The sequence below is a fragment of the Perna viridis genome, chromosome 12, assembly GCF_037379345.1.
Source record: "Perna viridis isolate PV_CMFRI_1.1 ecotype Kerala chromosome 12, ASM3737934v1, whole genome shotgun sequence".
NCBI lineage: Eukaryota > Metazoa > Mollusca > Bivalvia > Mytilida > Mytilidae > Perna > Perna viridis.
The window spans coordinates 3220351-3243210 of NC_142456.1; the positions used below are offsets into that span (position 1 = coordinate 3220351).

Sequence of the window (22860 nt, forward strand, 5' to 3'; positions counted from 1 at the left end):
CAACTAATTTTACATGAAATAGTATATGTATGCACAATTATAACTTCTCTGAGATGTCTAATAAAAGATTGCAGCAGTATTAGAGTGCCCTCAGAAAGGCACTATCTCAAATTTCCCACTACATGTACATGTACATCTTTAATATGTGTATACTCTGGATCATGTTTAAAATATGCCACTTGTTCTTACCATCTTACTCTCCATGCAGGTATAAAAAGTTGACAATAGGCTGGTTTTTTGGGGATTTTTTTTTTTTTTTGGGGGGGGGGGAGATTATTTTTCCTACAAGGAAACCTACAAAAGTAGAAGTAACATTGTGGTCAAACAGATCACTTAAAAGTCATCGAGCAGCCAAAATTGTGACTAAAAGGTATGAAGAACACCAGAGCAGATCTGTTTATACTACTTGATGACAATCCATATTTGTCACCATATTCTCTGGAAATAATCTGTAAAATCCTGAACTTTCTGAAATTTTAACAAAGGTACTATGGAGATATGCACAATCCGTAGAACATAATTTGCAGTAAAAAATTGTAGAAAAAACGGGAAATCTGTATAAGTAAACACCTCTGCCAGAGGTACAATTCACATTTGTTCCATATATTTTTGGCTTTTCTTCAAAGTAGAGGAAAACCTATAAAACTAGAGAAAATAGGTGTGCATGCATAAAAAAAAAAAAAAAAAAAAAAATTACCCCCCCCCCCACAAAGAAAATTATTACATTGTGACTTATAGATAACAATACACTTTATAAGTTTATGTGAAAAGTCACCCAGAAGTTAAATAGATGACTAACACTGAACAGACTACAGAAATAAAGTGTATTATTTAGAAATTTATTCCTGACTCATTAAGGTACTGTAGAACAATGAAGAAAATACTACAAGACTATGTAGGAGTGCATTGGCACCAACATACTGAGGGGTCTACTGGCACAGATATGTACTGTAGAAGGAATTGTTATACATAAGAGCTTCACAAACATGTTTTAAACATGGTCCGAACTAAAACTTCTTTAAGTCCTGAAATTAAACAAGATATCAAAACTAATTTCTTAAAAACAAGTGCCATTATTTTAAATATAAATTTTATACAAATCTCTTTATAGAAATTAGACAATATATAAATAAGGTTACATATATGTCCATTCACTCAAAGGCTTCTCACAATAGAGCTTGTAAGTTTTGTTCACAAATTAACGAGGATGGTCGCTTGACCGTAACTCCCGCTAGAAAACATAGGATGTCATTGTCTAGAGATTGTAGACTGCAATCTTCACAAAAACTGCTAATAAGAAAATTCTATTGACATATGCACTATATTCATGTGTATGGAAGTCCCAAACTAAATACAAATCGGTCTCCCATTTTGAATGTTTTCAGCAGAAGAAATTCCAGACAAAAACTTAATTGACAACAAGACTTACAGGTCCTATGAGATCAAGAATTTTAAAAAGACAGTATACTGAAATCAGCAAGGAAAATGATAACATTACAACTTTCTTAAACAACTTGAAATAAATTCTTCTTTAAAACAATGTCTGAACTAAATAGTAATTCTAGAAAAAAAAACAAAGCAAAATTACCCCAAAAAATAATTGGCAGTCTAATCAAAAGATTATAAAGAATTATGAACATACTACAAATAAATGTAAATTTGGTACTGAGAGAAACTTTAAAATTTTTAGTTTTGACTTGTGGTAAAATTGCAAGTAAATATTAAAACATTTTTTAAGTAAAAATATCAAGTTCACCCACTAATATCAGTCAATACCTCCCTCATGTACAATATCTCAATCAACAAGTATTCTTAATAAACACATCATGCAGTAACACATCAGATGAAAGACATTTCAGACATCTTTAATATAACAATTTGATTTCTCTACAATAAACTAACACTTAATGCCTTCATAAACAAACCTGTAACAAATTATAATTCTTAGAGTGTAATGAATGGGTTATCCAATAAAGAAAGTTCAGCATAAGCTTTAGCAAGTGCTTAAAGTACTGCCATTAAATCATCCGAAAACCCAAAGCTATTATGTAAGACCCTTTTCCTCAACAAGAAATATAAAATTGATGATCAAATTTTCATTTGTGCAAGCATAACAACTTGTATTAACTTTGTTTCAATAGAGTTCAAACCTATCATCTGTCAAGAATGAAAAACTCACACGTGGAATTATCAGTACATGTATTAACACAACAAGTTGAAAGTTGGTTAACTTATCTGGACATTAGAGACTAGGTTTTCTATAATCAGAAGGTTTCAGCAGACTGAACCACATCTAGATACATTTCATAATCACCATATTAAAAATGTGAGTCCTCTGGATCTTTAGAATCTAATAAACTGAAAGAAAGGGGAGCACCAAGTTATGAGTATGGCTTCTTTAGTTCTGTTTGGCTGCTTAAAGAAGTAGAAACAGCATTATATAACTCCTTAGGGGCAGTCTCCTCATCTACCAAATAATTTGAGACAGTAGTTTCAGAATAATCATCTGGATTCAGGTCTGGCACATGACCATTATCAGTCATTAAGGTATCCTCTTCATCACTGGAAGTGGATGCAGCTGAAATAATAGAGATATCTACAATGTAACAACTAACTGTATGTTCAAACATGAATTTGTTTATGTTGCATTTAAAACAAAACAAAAAACAAAAAATACTGGGTGCAAGCACACAAAGAGAATATCCTCTTCAAATGGATTTTAATGAAAAAGTGTATTACCATTAATTGGACTGTCTTCCCTTCGGAGGAACCGAACTATATTCCTTATTATATATGATGCCCAAACTTCCTGAAAAATTTTACCAAAATCCTTTGAACAAGTTAGGAGGAGATACACTTATAGGTAAACCCTTCTGAATGCTTTGAGGTTAACACTCATAGACCAAAAATGACTACACTTATTCTTCACTTAACTTTAGTATAATTCAACCTTTACTTCTCCAATAGATAGTTGCATTAAAAATACATGTATTGAGAGCAGTTGCTATTATTGTCTTTACATAATTTTATTGCTTATTAGGAGACTGATTAGCATATTGCTTCAGCTTGTTTCCAAATCCTTATGTTGTATTATAATATATTAACATAATATACTGATGTATTCTTTGTCATATATTGATGTATTCTTTGAAATAAAATATGTCTAAACTAAATATAATGAACATATAATTTAAAAAAAATAAAATGACAATGCCACTGCCCTGTTTGGTCTTTTGAAATTTTTTCTACTCAATCAAAGAAATTGTCACTTATGAAATCAAATTATTTCATGATTGTATTGTATTTCTTGTGTATAGGTTTATTATGCCATTCTTGAGGACAGCAGACTGACTATTGTGAAGCTACTAATTTTCACAATCATTTTATTTAGCTAACTTTGGAAGCAAGAAAATAAAGCAAAAAATAGCTGGGAATAAGTCTCCTAATAATAAATATATCTGTGAGAAATCTATGATAGTAAAAAATTGAACAGACATGAAATCCTATTGACATCCTTCGTCACAAAAATAAAATGGTTATAAACTCAGTAATAATCATAGCCACAGTCACTTGTAAAGTGAAAGAATTTGCAAGAAATACTCAGGCAAAGTGCAAAAAATCAGAAACATACATGTAAAAACCCCATGGATCTGATGATATAATTTCACTCATGGATGCTTTTCCTATATTAAAAGACTATTATTTGATCTCTGCATTGCTGGATTTGCTCAGAATTTTTTCATTAGCATATTAGAAAAATGAAATTTGTGACAGAGTTTTCTGCCCTTGAAATATTCAATTTCAGTGCATTTAAATGAAATTATAACTCAATTTACCAACACAATATCTTTTCTTTTTTTCTTGATTCTGATGGTGCAAATAGTCAACTTAAACTTTCAAAATGATGGTTTTTTTCATACCATGTTTCACCCACTGCCTGATTCTTACAGAGACTGACAATTAATATCAAAGTGATGAAGGTAATGACAGTAATAGGTATATAATTAAATCGTTAACATACCTGTACCTGAGGTAGGATGATTCACCTGTGAAACCATTCTATTTCTGTCACCAAAAATAAAATTTTTACCATTCAAAAAGAAGAGTTTTCTGTTAACTGTGTTGAAGCAATTAGAGCAGCAAACCAAATGATATATCTGATTATCAGATCTTCTATCATCAGAACCTGTAAATGAAACAGAAAGCTGTAAACTAGATAGGCAGTTTACACAGGTTTAAAATATGTTGAAACTAAAATGGGAGAACTAGAGAAGTTTGATAGAGACTGGTATCTTTAACGTGGAAGGACGAAAGATGTTTGATATAGACCGGTATCTTTAACATGGGAGAACTAGAGAAGTTTGATAGAGACTGGTATCTTTAACGTGGAAGGACTAGAGAAGTTTGATAGAGACTGGTATCTTTAACGTGGGAGGACAAGAGATGTTTGATACAGACCGGTATTTTTAACGTGGGAGGACAAGAGATATTTGATATAGACTGGTATCTTTAACGTGGGAGGACTAGAGAAGGACTAGAGATGTTTGATAGAGACTGGTATCTTTAACTTGGAAGGACTAGAGAAGTTTGATAGAGACTGGTATCTTTAACGTGGGAGGACAAGAGATGTTTGATACAGACCGGTATCTTTAACATGGGAGGACAAGAGATGTTTGATACAGACCGGTATTTTTAACGTGGGAGGACAAGAGATATTTGATATAGACTGGTATCTTTAACATGGGAGGACTAGAGAAGTTTGGTATAGACTGGTATCTTTAACATGGGAGGACAAGGGATATTTGATATAGACTGGTATCTTTAACGTGGGAGGACAAGAGATGTTTGATACAGACCGGTATCTTTAACATGGGAGGACAAGAGATGTTTGATACAGACCGGTATCTTTAACATGGGAGGACTAGAGAAGTTTGATAGAGACTGGTATCTTTAACTTGGAAGGACTAGAGATGTTTGATATAGACTGGTATCTTTAACGTGGGAGGACAAGAGATGTTTGATACAGACCGGTATCTTTAACGTGGGAGGACAAGAGATGTTTGATACAGACCGGTATTTTTAACGTGGGAGGACAAGAGATATTTGATATAGACTGGTATCTTTAACATGGGAGGACTAGAGAAGTTTGGTATAGACTGGTATCTTTAACATGGGAGGACAAGAGATATTTGATATAGACTGGTATCTTTAACGTGGGAGGACAAGAGATGTTTGATACAGACCGGTATCTTTAACATGGGAGGACAAGAGATGTTTGATACAGACCGGTATCTTTAACATGGGAGGACAAGAGATGTTTGATACAGACCGGTATCTTTAACATGGGAGGACTAGAGAAGTTTGATAGAGACTGGTATCTTTAACTTGGAAGGACTAGAGATGTTTGATATAGACTGGTATCTTTAACGTGGGAGGACAAGAGATGTTTGATACAGACCGGTATCTTTAACGTGGGAGGACAAGAGATGTTTGATACAGACCGGTATTTTTAACGTGGGAGGACAAGAGATATTTGATATAGACTGGTATCTTTAACATGGGAGGACTAGAGAAGTTTGGTATAGACTGGTATCTTTAACATGGGAGGACAAGAGATATTTGATATAGACTGGTATCTTTAACGTGGGAGGACAAGAGATGTTTGATACAGACCGGTATCTTTAACATGGGAGGACAAGAGATGTTTGATACAGACCGGTATCTTTAACATGGGAGGACTAGAGAAGTTTGATAGAGACTGGTATCTTTAACTTGGAAGGACTAGAGATGTTTGATATAGACTGGTATCTTTAACATGGGAGGACTAGAGAAGTTTGATAGAGACTGATATCTTTAACGTTGGAGGACAAGAGATGTTTGATATAGACTGGTATCTTTAACATGGGAGGACTAGAGAAGTTTGATAGAGACTGGTATCTTTAACGTGGGAGGACAAGAGATGTTTGATAGAGACTGGTATCTTTAACTTGGAAGGACTAGAGATGTTTGATATAGACTGGTATCTTTAACGTGGGAGGACAAGAGATATTTGATATAGACTGGTATCTTTAACCTGGGAGGACAAGAGATGTTTGATACAGACCGGTATCTTTAACATGGGAGGACAAGAGATGTTTGATACAGACCGGTATCTTTAACATGGGAGGACTAGAGAAGTTTGATAGAGACTGGTATCTTTAACTTGGAAGGACTAGAGATGTTTGATATAGACTGGTATCTTTAACATGGGAGGACTAGAGAAGTTTGATAGAGACTGGTATCTTTAACTTGGAAGGACTAGAGATGTTTGATATAGACTGGTATCTTTAACGTGGGAGGACAAGAGATGTTTGATATAGACCGGTATCTTTAACATGGGAGGACAAGAGATGTTTGATACAGACCGGTATCTTTAACATGGAAGGACTAGAGAAGGACTAGAGATGTTTGATAGAGACCGCTATATTTAAAATGGAAGGACGAGAGATGTTTGATATAGGCCGGTATCTTTAACGTGGAAGGACGAGAGATGTTTGATATAGACCAGTATTTTTAACGTGGGAGGACAAGAGATGTTTGATACAGACCGGTATCTTTAACATGGGAGGACTAGAGATGTTTGATAGAGACTGGTATCTTTAACCTGGGAGGACTAGAGATGTTTGATATAGACCGGTATCTTTAACTTGGAAGGACTAGAGAAGGACTAGAGATGTTTGATATAGACCGGTATCTTTAACATGGAAGGACTAGAGATGTTTGATAGAGACTGGTATCTTTAACCTGGGAGGACAAGAGATGTTTGATATAGACTGGTATCTTTAACATGGGAGGACTAGAGAAGGACTAGAGATGTTTGATATAGACTGGTATCTTTAACTTGGAAGGACGAGAGATGTTTGATATAGACTGGTATCTTTAACTTGGAAGGACGAGAGATGTTTGATATAGACTGGTATCTTTAACTTGGAAGGACTAGAGATGTTTGATAGAGACCGGTATCTTTAACGTGGAAGGACGAGAGATGTTTGATATAGACCGGTATCTTTAACGTGGGAGGACTAGAGAAGGACTAGAGATGTTTGATATAGACTGGTATCTTTAACTTGGAAGGACTAGAGAAGGACTAGAGATGTTTGATAGAGACCGGTATCTTTAACGTGGAAGGACGAGAGATGTTTGATAGAGACTGGTATCTTTAACGTGGGAGGACTAGAGGAGGACGAGAGATGTTTGATATAGACTGGTATCTTTAACGTGGGAGGACAAGAGATGTTTGATAGAGACTGGTATCTTTAACGTGGGAGGACTAGAGGAGGACTAGAGATGTTTGATATAGACCGGTATCTTTAACTTGGAAGGACGAGAGATGTTTGATATAGACCGGTATCTTTAACGTGGGAGGACAAGAGATGTTTGATACAGACCGGTATCTTTAACATGGGAGGACTAGAGAAGTTTGATAGAGACTGGTATCTTTTGTTTTGACAGGTTTCATTGTATTCATACAGTAAAATCTTGACGTGTCAAAGTCAAATGGACCAGGCAAAATTGTTCTAACAGTCTAAGTCTTCCGAGGTCAAGTACAACCTGGAAATATATTGGTCGGTGATTGTTTCTGATATTCAAATAATATGTTGTGCTTGTACGTGTACTTCACTTTATCAAAGTACTTCATGGTATTTTTTTGTATACCGCTGAATTTGAACAATTTAGAAGCATTTGATTCTGAATGACAATTGTATTTTGACTTCAGGTTTTTAAAGCAGTGTTTCCTAACATGAGATAAACTATGATGCTATGTCAAGGGTAATAACTCGTATCCCAAAACTTTGAAAAAAGGCTGTCATGGGTGACTTTGAAAATGATTATCCTTTGTCTATGTGCTAAAAGTAAAAGAAAGGAAGTACTTAAAAAAAGTATTTTTCAGCATTTTTTGAAGTGCACTTAAGCCAGCATCATAAAAATCCTTATGCCAACATGATATAGATAAAAAGACTGACTGAATTTTCCAAGGGGTTTCAAATTAGAATAAGGTTACTTAAGGAAGAAATATCTTTTAGACTCCATCAAATCATGTTTTACTGCACTTTTTATGGTGAAAATTACTACTGTCCAATTTACAAGTACATGTAGTGATAAGATCACATTTAGTAACTGTGAAAGTGAAATTGTAACATTTCACCTTTATGCAGCACTTGAATTCACACCCAGTTATTTGGTGGGGTTCATGCTGCTAATATGTTGTTTGTTCTCTTCAATTTACTGATATATATATGTATTCAAATTTTTTTTGCCCATGGATTAACCCTCTTCCTATCCCCATTTCTAGTGGCACTTTAATATTTTCAGTTTGCTTTCCTTGTTAAAACTTGTTAAGGATTAAGATTACAAATGTAGCAAACAACAAACAATCCAAACAGTGCATGATACCAATTGTTATTTTCCAGATTAAGAACTTAAGTATAATTACCAGTTGTTCTGCACAGACCTTTCCGTTTCCAGATAATTAAACCAATCACTATACCGATAAAGATACAAACTACCCCTACAGGTATCCTACAAAAGAATAAAACAATTATAAAAGATCAGAATGTTTACTGCATGTGTTTCATAAACTATGGAATTGTGAAAGTCATTTCAACCACACAAACAAAAATAATATTTCTTCTGTGACAAACAAAACCCTGGTATGTCATAATGTGAAGAAAATTGACCAAAAAAAAATTAATAAAAAAAAAAAAAACAAAAACAAAATCAATTTAAATTTAACTACTGCAGTGATATAAGTAACAACAACAACAACAAAATTTTCTTCATCATGATCCTGTGAACTTGATCTTTGACCTACTGACCTTAAAATAAAATTGAAGTGCTTCATGGAGTGCAACATGATATGACCGCAGCATGTCAAATTATGTTCACTTGGGGAAGTGTGGACGCAAAACTAGTTTTTCACACACTCTTAACTTAGGGACTTACAGTTCAATAGGGACACAACAACTGGTTTGGACACATTATACATTTGTAGCAAAAATTTGGAAAACAGAACAAATATAAAAAAGTAAACTACTGGGGTGTGTCCCTTATGGCCCCTTATCACTAAAAAACCAAAAGAGATATTTGAAATCTGATTAAAAATACTGGTGGGGAGTTTTATAAGGAAACCAATTTAAAAAAGTTTAAAAATCAGACAAAAAATTGAAAGTTGATTATTTTTGGTGTGGCCCAATTTTGTGCTCCTTTAACTTCCAAAACGTAAATGATAAGTCTACCCCGCAAAAATATTTTTAAAACAAAATTTAAAATGAAATTTAAAAAAAAATTTGATACCTTAATCAGAAACAATAAACCTTTCCTATCGATTCTAATAATAACACAAATTTTCATTGTTTTAGCGCCTTATCCCAAAAAGGGTGGGAAAAAAAACAAACCTACAAGGCCCTCCCTCATGTCCCTAGGAACAATGTGGTAAAATTTCCAAAAAGTTAGATCAGTTGTAATATTCAAGTTATTGAACATAAACTAAAGTTAACAGATGCCAGTAATGACAATGAAGATACCATTATATGGCCCGTAAAAATCTGACACCATTGCTCATCACCCATCCAAGTTTTGTTGATATTCATGATGGCTATTAGAATTCAAGCATTGGAGACAAATTTTCAGCTGAAAATTCTAATTCATACTAGCTGATGCCCCTATTCCCTCTCTAGAAACCATACAGGACAAAGTCCATGTTTTTCATATGGAAAACAAAAAAATGATTCAGATGGAAAATCAATGGAAATCTAAACAGAAGGTGCATAATGTGATAAAGAATGTGTGAAAGTATTATCAAATTCCAGGACTGAGAGTTGCTGTAAATTAAAACTCAGGATGGAAGAACAGACGGACAGCATGATCATTATATATTTCCACCTTTTCAACCAAGGTTATAAGAAACATACCATATCCAGGTCTTAATTTCTTCATCTACTGTACTATTATCTGTAAGCAGAATATAATCATCACTCATTAGCACTTTTATTTGTATTAAAACTGATTTCAATTTTTAACTACATGGAGTTAAAAATCAGAATTCTATATACACACAAGGATTCAGCAGGGTTGGCTCAAGACATTTTGGAAAAGGATAGGAAGAGGGGGTTCCAGGCTATTATTTCATTATTTTCTGCCCAAATGCAAGAAATAAAATATAATTTTGTGACCTGCCACTGTTCAGCCTATCAAAGAACCCAAAAACTATTACTGGTACTTATATGATTGTGATATTCTTTATTAAATGAAGAGGCTGTTGTTTAAAAATCTAATGCTTCCTTATGTTACTTAATTTTATAATAAAATGCTGCAGAGAATGGTAGAAATCTGACAATTGGGACAAGCAGGGACACTTATTTACTCTTAATTTGTATTGTGATTAAAGTTTTGACACAGCAATGGTTCCAAATACAGAATGAATGTCATAGAAATAGTAAATATTAGAAATTTATCTTTTATGGTCCAAAATTAAAAACCATCATATATTCTTATACAAACCAAACTAAAGAATCTCTAGAACTCAAATTTTGACACTTGGGATCTAAATGTGGACCAATTTTGGGCTAGAACTAAAATCCTAAATCTAAATATATTATATTAGTGTTTATTTTGAAATCTAAAAAATAGCTAACCCAACTGAAGAGCTAGTCATGTCATCATATTGACTATTATTTATAGAAATAAAGAAATCAACAAAGTTTCTCATGCAAATTGCTGGAAGCATTTTCAAGTTATTACAAAAATATCCCAACCCCTCTTTTTTTTTAAGTTATAGTCCAATAATGGGAAAATTCACCATTCCTATAAATAAAGTCCTTAAGTCTTATTCATAAAATTGGAAGACTATAAAATTTGAAAGAAAGCTTACATCAACAGGATTAAACATATCACCAATGTTCCTTGGACACTACTCCATGTGATTATGAGTCTGAGTCATAGACTTATAAATTACCTCATTTTTGCATAAACATAAAGTTGCAGGAGCTGGGCATACCCCCATTCAAACAGGAAGTCGAGTAATATCTTGTAGAGTCGAAGTTATGCGACTTTTTACAGGAATATTGAAATTCCCATTTTTGCATTTTTTATTTTTATTATTATTTTTTTTTGTTTTGGTTTTATAAATTCTGACTACGAAAATTGCCACAAGTCACCACCAGAATCCAAGAAGTATCAGTTGTGAATATCCCAAACATAAATAACAAATACTAGTAAGCCATTTTTTACTGAAGAATAAATACTCTAGGGGTTTTGACATTGAAAACTATGTCAATTTCAGCGATTTCAATGAGACAGAGTTCCATTGTATTCATTTTGATAAAAAAAAAACAAATACTACCGCAGCTTTCTTGGTATCATTGTAAAGCTGAGACATTTGGCAGCATACTGATACATACATATGTGAATTTACTTCGTTTTGCAGAAAAAAAAGAAGTAAAAAGTATGAAAATCGTAACCAACATGCTCCAAGGACCCTAAATAGCTCACCTACTTATTTTTTTTTTCAAGGACAACTCTAATTTTAAGGAGCTGTCCAACAATTTTGACTCAATGAACACTTTGGTAAGACTTATCAGAAGGATCCTTTATCAATTGAAAGTTTCATTCTATCTATTATAGTTTTCAAAATATTGGCTGAAAACTGCTAAAACATATTTTTTTTGTCTTTTGAGGGCAAAAAATTTAACAAGGAGTCGTCCAACAAGTTTGATCCCCACAAACATTTGTAGGTCGTGTCATAAGGATCATTTCAACAATTTAAAGTTTTATTCTATCTATAATAGTTTTCAAGATAATGGCCAAAATCTGTAAAAAAAATAATCATCTTTCACCTTTCAAGTGCAATAACTCTAACAAGGAAATGTCTGACAACTTTTTTCTCCCTGGAGACTTTAGTAAGCCTTATAATATGGATCATTTCAGCAATAAAAAGAATTTGGCAAAACCTAATGGTTTTGGAGATATATGCAAAAAACTATTGTCTGACCCCTATGTACTATTATTAGTAACGGCGGCCATGTTTTTCGACAAAACAAAAATCCTCATTTCAGTTCTATGGAGGATACCACAAGAAACATTCATATCAAGTTTGGTTCTAATTGGTTGTTGTTTCAGAGGAGAAGAGTTTTGTATTATTGGACGCCAAATGATGGCAATAGTTTACATGGTCTTGGGACAGGTGAGCTAAAAAATGATTTTTGCATCAACATGGTATACAAAGTAGCCAAAAATACAAAAACGTATTGTTTTGAATTGATCAGATATGTTAAGTAAATCATTATCTTAATTATGAATGCTTAAAATACGAGTTTCACAGTGTCGGTATGCTGTGAATGAAAGTTATGTTTGATACTGGGACCAGTTTTCTAGGGGTAGGGGTAATATTTTTATCATTTTTTGTTCCCATGTTATTGGAATTAAAAAAAATATATTCTGACTACGAAAATCGGCACAAGTCATCAACAGAGTCCCAGGTGTATCAATTGTGATAATACTGAACGTAAATAACTAATAAGCTATTTTTTACTATAGAATAAACACCCTACGGTGACTGGATAGACTACCCAAGTGTATTTCATTCAGCATTTTTCTAATCAGCATTGTGATGTCTATTTTGCCTTTTACGGACTGATTTGAAGTTTACACCGGATCGAAAAGTTCCGGGGTCACACGTCATCATGAAATTTTTGTCCACGTCACGTAAAGAAGAAATCACTGCACGTAAAGTATTTAGAGATCGACATAACGTAAAGATGAAACAACCTCATGTTACAAGAAAAACACTGCGCGTAAAGATAAATCCACATAACGTAAATATATGTTGACATAACGTAATCATAAAACGACAGAACGTAAAGACAAAATTACAGAACGTAAAGACAAAATGACAAACGTAAATACGAAATGGCAGAACATAAAGACAAAACGACATAATGAAAAGATGTTCCTACATAACATAAATATAAAATGACCACATGTAATTATAAAACCACAGCAAGTAATATAAAATTGACAACACATAAACAAATGTGTATCTCATCAGACAGTTTAGGCGTTCCATAAGACAGCATTCAAAATTGCTTAAGAGGTATACCTAACCTATGTAAAGCTACACTGCAAATTTGAAATCAATTCATCAATTAAATTCTTAGATAACTGTGAGGAAATTTGGACAGACAGAGGATAGGTGAAATGGCAGACAGGCAGATAAATTGACAGAATGACAGATGGACAAGGTAATTTCAAAACTTAAAATTTGTTTCTATTTATTATGGTTTTCAAGATATTGGCTTTAAAGAGTAGTCAAGGGAACCAAGGCAATAGTGGTAATCAAAAGAATGTAATCCAAGGACAAACCAGACATGGAAAACAGACATACACAACAAAGAACATAAAGTAACTAAAATCATACATACAAAGTAACAAAAGCAAATGAGCAACTTGGACTCCACTAAAAACTGGGAGCATGGACCAGATGCATTGATAGGGTAAGCGTCCTCTGCTTTACTAAAAACACCCGTTGATACTATACCATACATCCCAATTAAAAAAACAGCCATGTAAAAAGTACAGTAACAATCATCATGTTATTACACCAAGTGTCTGTGGACAAAAATGTGAGCAATGGACCATAGAATTCTACCATAATTTACAACTTTTAATTAGACTTACCAGTATTCTGTGTTTTAGAAGTTTTGTTTTCATGTGAGATTCTTTCATTTGTCAGTTTAGTAACTTGTACTTCTGGTTTTGTTGGTCCAGCAGCTGGTTTTGGTGATGTAGATTTTGTTGGCAAGACTTTTGCTCGGCATGTTCTGTCTTCTGTTGCTGATCCATCATAATCAACTTCCTGAGTTGGACTGCACCTAAAGAAATCAAGGAAATAAATATTTCACGAGTTGAACCTAGATCCAAAGTTGAAAATCCTTTTACACTATACATGTACAAGTACATTTTCAGAAAATATCAACAAATTTAATTTTATGAGCTCTAGAAATTCTGTTTTACAGTCATTACAAGTTACGGTTGGTAAGACATAACATTGTCAATGGAAATCAATGATAACTTTTTATGAAAAAGCTTGTTAATGAGCTACAAGTTAATTTCAGAAGTAACATGCTTTCTAATTGGATAAAAAAAAAATTGATACATCACCATACACCACATTTTGAAACGCGACTAAAACCTCAATGCCCATGGTGCACACTTGAAAATAACCTAGCTCCTATGCAGGCTATTTATAGTGCACCACTAGATTGAAGAAATAACCTTGATGCCCATGGTGCACACTCGGAAGTAACTTGCCACGCAGGTTATTTAGTGTGCACCACACAACTGAGGTTATTTCTTCATAGACTGAAAAATATAACAGTAATTCCTTACATATTTTAATTTTGAAATTATTGAGCAACATTGTACATTTCTTATAACTTGGTATTTTAGCAACACTCCCTAATTACAAACAATTTCAAATACATTAAAAAAAATGCATGTAAATTACAAATGGTACAATCCATTGACAGTTGACAGTATTGATCAAGTTTAAAAAAAGTGTTGATTTCATAATATATTCATAACAAGAGTCTCCCAGGAGCCTGAATCACTCATCTGGTTAAAGTTTGTCTTTCAAGGGCAATAAATTTAACAAGCTGTCCAACAATTTTGACTCAAGAAGACTTTGGTAAGACTATCATAAGGATCATTTCAGCGATTAAAAGTTTCTTTCTATCTATAATAGTTTTCAAGATATTGTCTGAAAACTAAAAAAAAACAGTCATTTTTCATCTTTCAAGGGCAATAATTCTCTCAAGGAGTCAACTGACAACTTTGATCCCTGAAGACTTTTGAAAGCTTTAAAATAAGGGTCATTTCAGCAATTGAAATAATTTTGCTAAACCTAACAGTTTTGGAGATATATGAAAAACTACTGTTTGATCCCTATCTTCTATTTTTAATAACGGCGGCCATGTTTTTCAACAGATCAGAAATCCCCACATCAGACTCTATGTAGGATAAGCCAAGGAACATTCATACAAGGATTGGTTCCAATTGGTCAAGAAGTGTCAGAAGAGAAGATTTTTGAAAGAAATAACATTAAAAATAGCAAAAAATGTCAAAAATGGCAATAACCCAAACACAGCTTAACAGATTATAATGAAAATTTAATCACAGATAGATTTCATCATGCTGAAAACTTTTATCACTGTCAGAATTTGGCTAAACCTAACAGTTTTGGAGATATATGCGAAAAACTACCTATGTTCTATTTTTAGTAACAGCAGCCATATTTTTTGACGGATCAACTCTCCACGTCAGTTCTATGCAGAATACCCCAAAAAACCTTCATACCAAGTTTGGTTCCAATTGGTAAAGTAGTGTCAGAGGAGAAGAGTTTTGAAAAATTGTTAACAATGATGGACGATAACGAAGATAACGACGCATGCCAAGTGATGGCAATAGCTCACATGGCCATCAGCCAGGTGAGCTAAAAACAATATATTGCTATTTTTCTTTTGTTTTCTGGCGTTTTTAAATTGAAATATAAGAAATGTTTTCAACTGTTGGTTAGATTGATTATAATATGGGATATAAACGATTTTGGGTCAGTTAATGCTGCAACATAAACCGCTTTGTGGTTTACTCGGTAAATGGACCCAAAGTTGTTTATATCCAACAATTGAAAACAATCCTTAAAAAACAAAACTACCCAGCCAGTTTTTGCAATATGAATGCAAAAATGTGCACAAATGAATGGACAAAGTAATTGCAGTATAGACCTCGTCCATGTATCTTAATACAACTCTATTTATTTCATTGTATCTTTAAGATTTATATATACTTATATTACCTTGTTTTATTGGTACATAGTGCATAGCTATCTTTACTTTTAAAGTGGTCATTGCTGCATGGCTTACAGTAACCTAAACATTGAACAGAATAACAAAATCATTGCAACAATTGATTCACAGTCAAACCTGACCTGTTTTAAGTGACCATCCAAGGGAGAGCAAAATCATGGTCACATTAAACAGGTGGTGTCTACAGGTTAATTTTACATAGAATGTATTATATAGGGGTGTTTTAGTCATACTTTGTTTTAGGACAGATTATTGCAGGTGGTCTCTGAGACAGGTTATTGCTGAATACAGGTGGTCTCTAAGACAGGTTTCACCATATATGTGGAAAAATTGCAACATATGTTCTCATATATAATTTGTACATGTATCCAATGAACATGAAAACATTTGTTAAGGACTAACAAATTAATTTATGAAAATCTTGCTGATGAAAGTTACATGGTAATTATATATTTTCAACTGAGTACTTCATACATGTATACGAAAAGAGTTTTTTTTGTATGAGTTTGAACACCAAGTGGAGTTGGTGCTTTATTTGCATTTGGTCCAATATATAAGGAAAACATAAAAAAACATATGTTGTAATTTTTCCTGTGCAAGTTCAAACTGGTAAGTAAAAAAAATTCCTTATGTATATATAGGGTATACCTTTTGTGTAGTAATTCATTGACATTGGAATAAAATTGATCTTTGTTTCTCCTCAGTGTTCACAAAAACTTTTGACATTTGACCAATGGAATTGGATAGTAATGAGACCCACCAAGCCATATACAAGTACCTCAAAAGCTGGAGAGTAGTAAAGCAAACCTTACATCCTTACAATGAACTTTTTTTATCTTGACCTTCGACCCACAGATTTAAGGTTTAAGCACAAAGGTTTGTTCCCAGAGCTGCAGATAGATAAGCATAAAGGGTAATTACCCTTAAAATGATGGGTGTTTGCATATTTTCTTTGAACTCTATACTTCAGAAGATACTGCTTACACTTGCACCTTTACAACAACTTTATTGTTTTCTTTTCTTTGTTTTTTCCTCATCAACTTGGGCAATTTTTACAGACATTTTTTTATAATATCAACAACGATTCCTCTTACTATACTATAAAAAACATGAAAGAAAATTCTTTCACTAAGTTTTTAATAGTCAATAGTACCATTATATCTGTTTTCACATGATTTTGTTTTGTGAAAATAAGGGCATCTAACGGCTACCCCGCCAGGTCTGAGGGACAAGCAGTTTTTTGGGGTGTATCACACAATACCTTGCCACTTTAAGTGGTGGAGTATAAAAGGTAAATACACAGGTAATATGGAGCTCTGGTATATATGAGGTAAAGCTTAAGACCAAAAGAATATATATATATAGTGCCTCACCATCAAGTGTCAGTTCATGTCCCTGTTTTCTGCAGGTTCCATCATCTACTCCACACTTGTTCTTATCTCGGCCATAGTAACCATTTGTTAAATCACACATACAAATGCCATTAATGACTTTTTGATCTGCTACAAAGTAAAATAGAAAAATCTCAGAATAAACATTCTATAGAAATTTTGATAAACTTCATTATAAAGCGAAGTGTCAGCTTGTAGTATTTTTATCAGAATTTAAAATTCTTGGTAAATGTCTCATGGATACATAGCATTAGTCTTCAAGCCTAACAATTGTTTACAAGTTTTTTACAAGAGGCTCCAAGGAACCTTATTAACTCACCTGGGTCTCCTATATTCTACCAATAAAAAGTAAAAACACTAAGTTGCAGGCATTGTTGTACTGAGTATGCATACCCCACTCACAAGCAATCAAAATCACTTGCAAGGGACAAATACAATAGTTTCTGCATTATACGTTAGATCAACTGTATGATATGTGTATCAGAGTTAGGCCAAGTAAACTTAAATTATAGATTTTAATCCAACCTTCACAAAAAATATGGGGCAGTAGAAGGATCTTATTTTTTTTTTATTTTTTACTCCTTACCAGATATTTGCTACCCTAATTTTAGCTATTTGAAGAATAGATACATGTATGTTCTAAATCCATAGCTATATCAGTTTCAGAGAAAAAAATATCATTTCAGTCATCAAGAAATGTAAGATTTGTGTATGAAAGTACCTCAACACTAGAAATTGACTTAAACAAAAAATCTGATTTTGAAATTTCCGCCCAAAATTTCTTTTCAATATTGTCAATTTTTTAGGGTGGGAGGTGATGAAAATCCACTAATTCATTTTATTTGGCCTTACCAGAAACTGTATCATAACCTTTTTGCAACTGTTTAAAAATTTAAATTCTAATACACATCTTATAGTGAAAGAACAATAAACAATTTGATACCTACAACCGTCACACATCTCTTCTTCAATACATGGATCAATTTCACTATCAAACTTTGAAGTATATATAGTATCTCTGTGGGTCAAACCTAGAGGGCAGTTCTGACATGTATCATATCCATCCTGCATTGTACAAAATTTAAACTTTTGGCCTGAAATAAGAGTGCAAACTGAAAAAGAACTAGAAATAGCGTAGTAAAGCAAAAATGGCACTAAAAAAACAAGTATATTCATGATATCTTTAATTGAATTATCTACCCTTGAAAGGATCTGAAAATTTCCCCTCCCTGAAAGCATACAATGTACAACTATCAAATTCATCTTAATTCTAATCATAATCCATTGATTGGTAAAGGCCAAGATACACTACATGTTAATGGATAGGCAGATGGATGGCTGGAAAATACATGAGAACATGGCGATTATTCCTACTAACCCAGACATTTCTGTGTAGGTTATATTTTATATGTAAGCAGACGCCAAGACTAATAAAAATAAAGAAATGATGTAAAAATACTGAGCATAACAGACAATGCAGTGAGTACTTTCAGAAATGCAGGGGACACAAACCCCACCAGATTACCTAATCACTGTAAGTCTTCTGTACATGTATGTTTTCTAATGGCTAGAGTCAGATAGATCGCCTTGTAGTACATATGTACATTTTTGTACATCTGGTGCAAATTGCAGAATGGAAAGTTCATTTATCATTGTGAATGTATTCATTTTAGTGGATATCAATTTTTGTGGTTAAACAGCTTTACAGAAATACCAATCATATATTGGAAATTGTAATATGCTGTATATATGTTTCAAGGAGTAACCTCTCATCAGCAGAATTAAAATCAAATATATAGGAAGATCTAAATCCAAAAACTAATTGTATACAAGAACTGAATTCATAAATTGGATAATCACCTCTATGTTGTGAATGGGAATTCTACATTTGATTTTAATAGAAGTTCTGTATAAAAATCAACAAAAAGAAGACGGTATAACAGGAAAAATAGTACATCCAGTTTTAGAATTATGTTTTTTTTGGTCATGTGTGTGTATGTTTTTTGTTGGTTATAATTACTCAAGCAGTTTTCTTTTTTTCGTCCTTACCTTTTGACACTGTGTTTGCCAATGATTTTAAATATATTACTTAGACCTCTTTTGAAACAAGTTTTATTGTTTGTTTTGTTGTCTCTATCTACGTTGGGCCTTTATCAAGCTAGATCTATACTGCAACATCTTTTGCCCCTGTTCCTGTTTTAATTTTGAGTGTTTTTAATTTAACTTTTTTATGTTTTATATATGGAAGGCAGGCTGTGTAGAAAATTTCTTTCAATAAAGCCCCTTGGACTGCCTTTGCTTGTCTTAAGTTGACAGTCTGATAATGTTGTTGTTTTTTTATACTTTTGTGGTCTTCTTTTTCCATCATACAACCAATGAATAATTACCTGGGTGACAAATTGTTGTAATGCAACATACTGACTCTTGTCTACTATGGATGAATCTTTCCTTTTGATTTGATCCACAAACATGATCTATTAAAGATCTGGAGTCAACTGCAGTAGTTGTCTGAAATAAAGTATGAATTCAGTGGAGACAGGAAATTGAGAACCCATAGAAGGGGGTGCAAGGAGGCAAAGACCCCTGAAATTTATTTTTCTATAGATGACTTATATGGGACAGTTTTCTTCATCTTTAGAAGTATCTAGGAAGTTAGAATTCTAGAACATGTACAAGTAAATCATAAATGGCTAAATGCATGCTCATGTCATTGTTAAGTTCACATTTAATGTATTCCCCCATCTCTACCATTTATTCAGGAGTTATTCTCTTTTAGGTATCCCCCAATAAAAAGACATATATTTACCAATATTTTACATAACTTAAAATCAAAATATAACAGTTGCTCATTTACCAATATAAGGGGGATTAAAAATTGAATACTCTTCATTCTGTATTAATTGTTCCCAACTAGGTCCATAAATCATGATATGGCTGAAAAAGAAATGATAGAAATACATGTATCTAGTGAATGATGATTTGAATAAAAATATTTTTACAACATAATACATGTTCTTTTATAAAATACACTACTAAAGTCTTGTTTACCAAATTGAAAGCATGCTTGACAAGTTCAAGAGCAAAAAATGAAAGATTTCATGTCCTATTAAGCACATATTGCAATCAATTTATGGGTCATTAAATATGTGCAATTCCGGGGTTGGTGCTTTGAAAAAAAAAAAATTTGCAGAAACGAATGGTTCTAGGTTTTATTTTTGTCTGTGGATTCCAAATATTCATCGTCCCAAGTGTCTCCACAGTAAGTAGAGAACAAATCCGTCAAAAGTTAAGATGTGTATTTAAATTCACAAGCAAACGTCTTCGGTATAACATAGATTGTTTAAGTTATTAGAAGAAAAGAATAAGTCATATAGACCATTTTTAAACATTAGACAGTTTGCAATGTAATATGGGTTCAAAACTATGAAAAAAAAAATATTTAAGCTTCATTATATTTGGTAATGGTCTTTTTCATATCCAGGTGCGAAATGTAGTCGAAATTAACCACATAAAATCCCCAGAATAATGCCTGGTTTCAAAGAATTCTTTGAATTTCTGTTATGGCACCATAATGTTATTGTGAGGCATCAATACAGTAACAATCATTTTAAAAACAAATGTTTCATCATGCAATTATTGAACTTTTTTACTGTGTGTTATACTAAGGACAAACTTTTTATACCATGTACAAACTTGTTATACCAAAAGACTTAAATGTTACACCAAGGATAATTTTCAAGAATATTAACCGCCTATCAAACAGTGTAGAAACTCCTGGCTTTCCAACTGAATACCATTCAATTTAGATTGGGAAAGAAAAACCAAAACACACACTGAAAACCAAATACCATCTAGAAAAGAAAAGTAAATGCATGATTCATTCATAAATGTCCATGGGATAACATAATAAATGTCTTTTGTGTATCAAAAGTCGTCTTTGGTATAACTACATATTGCAAAATCCTTTTCTAGATAAAATGTGAGATAAAAAGAGGAGGGTTACTTTGGACAAGACAGTGCCATAACATTACACCACTGCCAAATGTGTGTCATCGTATATAATTTAAAAAGGAAATAATACATGGGTGTCCAAATTCACCTTTATACAATGTATCAGGAGTTGACTCTTCCTAAAACTAAAAAAGGCTTCAGTTGTCATTCTGTTGACAATCTCTAAGGGAATTCTCACTAAAACTAGTAAAAGTGTATATAAAAGACTTGAAAGAGCATATATAAACAGTATACTTAAAATAGTTAAATACATAACTGTCAAGCTGTTATATTGATTGGATATAATGAAACTTGTAATTTTCAAAAAGTAAAAAAAAAAGTATAATTTGTTACCTGTCATACACTGGTCAACTGTTGAAACTGTTACAATTTTTTCTTCTTGTTTCTATATTTAGTACAAAAATTTCCTCGATTTATTACTACTCCGCCGACTGGGTTCCGGTTTGTAGTTATTTCGTGCCGTCGGTCCTTCGTTCCTAACTACGTCTAGATCTATATCATGATCACTTACTAAACTTTAACTAAACTTAAGCTTAATTCGAGACTATCAGACACTTTGTTTCCCAGGGATGAAGAAAATGTCTGATCGTAAAATTAAAATGCATGTACGAATGCGAAGATGAATTAAATTTTCTACTATACTCGGCGTCACATAAATAACATACTGTTAAAATTTGAATAAAAATATTTTCTACGACTTTATTGACACCAACCGTCGTTTAAATTGTCTTAAATGACTTGCTCATTCGTTTAGCCAAACAGCTTCTCAAAAACAAGTCGCTTATTAGCTTAAATCATGCGTAACAAATCCTTACGGGAAAATCCCATACTAATATCCGCCATGTTGGTTTTTACGGGACGAATTGTTTACAAACGAAGTGCGTAAGTTCCCGTCGAACTCCGGTGACAATCGTCTGCTTGATCAACTTCTCGGTATTATACGTTGTTCGCGTAAAATAAATCCGAGATATCCGAAATAACGCCGAATTGCATTCTGGGTTCTTCGGTTTTTGGACAAACCATTTAAACGTAAACAACATCTCCTAGCAACCCGATCACTGTAAACATGGCCGACTTTTTACAATGTAAATATTGCCACCTAGAATTAAAATCTGACCGGAATTTAACGATTCAATGTTTAGGGAGAAGCCGTTTGGCTAAACGAATGAGCAAGTCATTTAAGACAATTTAAACGACGGTAGGTGTCAATAAAGTCGTAGAAAATATTTTTATTCAAATTTTAACAGTATGTTATTTATGTGACGCCGACTATAACTTGGCTCCAATTTCGTAGAAATGTGTATTTTTACAACACTCGTTTATCTTCGTCTGAATCCGTTAGTCTTCGCCGGGATTACGTCCCTTTCTATCGATTTTCCCGGATTTTTTTTTTTTTCAAGACGAAAACAAAGAATGGTACCAGAAAATACATTATTTTCAAATTTTAACCATTTGTACCTGATATTTTTACAAATTTAAAATGTTCTTACCTAAAATCAATATCAGACAGCAATGACATTATCCAGAATGTGGGTTTTCCAGGCAGAAAAGCACCTGTG

General features: G+C 33.0%; 1 protein-coding gene across 7 annotated transcripts; it reads right to left on the bottom strand.

Moving 5' to 3' along the window:
• Window positions 1–263: 263 nt before the first annotated feature.
• On the bottom strand, window positions 264–22838 carry LOC148600784 (uncharacterized). 7 transcript variants are annotated; one of them, XM_088556610.1, is made up of 12 exons: window positions 22792–22810; window positions 21635–21686; window positions 20145–20224; window positions 19678–19798; window positions 18238–18384; window positions 17273–17401; window positions 15890–15962; window positions 13714–13907; window positions 9951–9990; window positions 8474–8559; window positions 4022–4186; window positions 264–2578 (listed from the first exon to the last, which is right to left on the bottom strand). In XM_088556610.1, the coding sequence occupies exons 3-12, from the start codon at window positions 20178–20180 to the stop codon at window positions 2382–2384; spliced, it is 1188 nt and encodes a 395-aa protein (XP_088412736.1). In that variant the 5' UTR covers window positions 20181–20224; window positions 21635–21686; window positions 22792–22810; the 3' UTR covers window positions 264–2381. The 7 variants fall into 7 exon arrangements, with proteins under 7 accessions (XP_088412736.1, XP_088412738.1, XP_088412740.1 ...); XM_088556612.1 differs by lacking the exon at window positions 21635–21686 and adding an exon at window positions 21390–21478 and having other exon boundaries at window positions 22792–22806; XM_088556614.1 differs by lacking the exon at window positions 22792–22810 and adding an exon at window positions 22578–22783 and having other exon boundaries at window positions 17273–17398; window positions 21635–21942.
• Window positions 22839–22860: the final 22 nt, after the last annotated feature.

What these genes read in the sequence shown, in the direction of transcription:
- LOC148600784 (XM_088556613.1), bottom strand. Translation starts at nt 20,180, where the DNA reads ATGAAGAGTATTCAATTTTTAATCCCCCTTATATTG. An exon ending in TTTTAATCCCCCTTATATTG is followed by an intron (nt 19,799 to 20,144) that starts GTAAATGAGCAA and finishes ACTTTATTTCAG; the next exon opens with ACAACTACTGCAGTTGACTC. An exon ending in AGGTCTGTGCAGAACAACTG is followed by an intron (nt 4,187 to 8,473) that starts GTAATTATACTT and finishes TTTCATTTACAG; the next exon opens with GTTCTGATGATAGAAGATCT.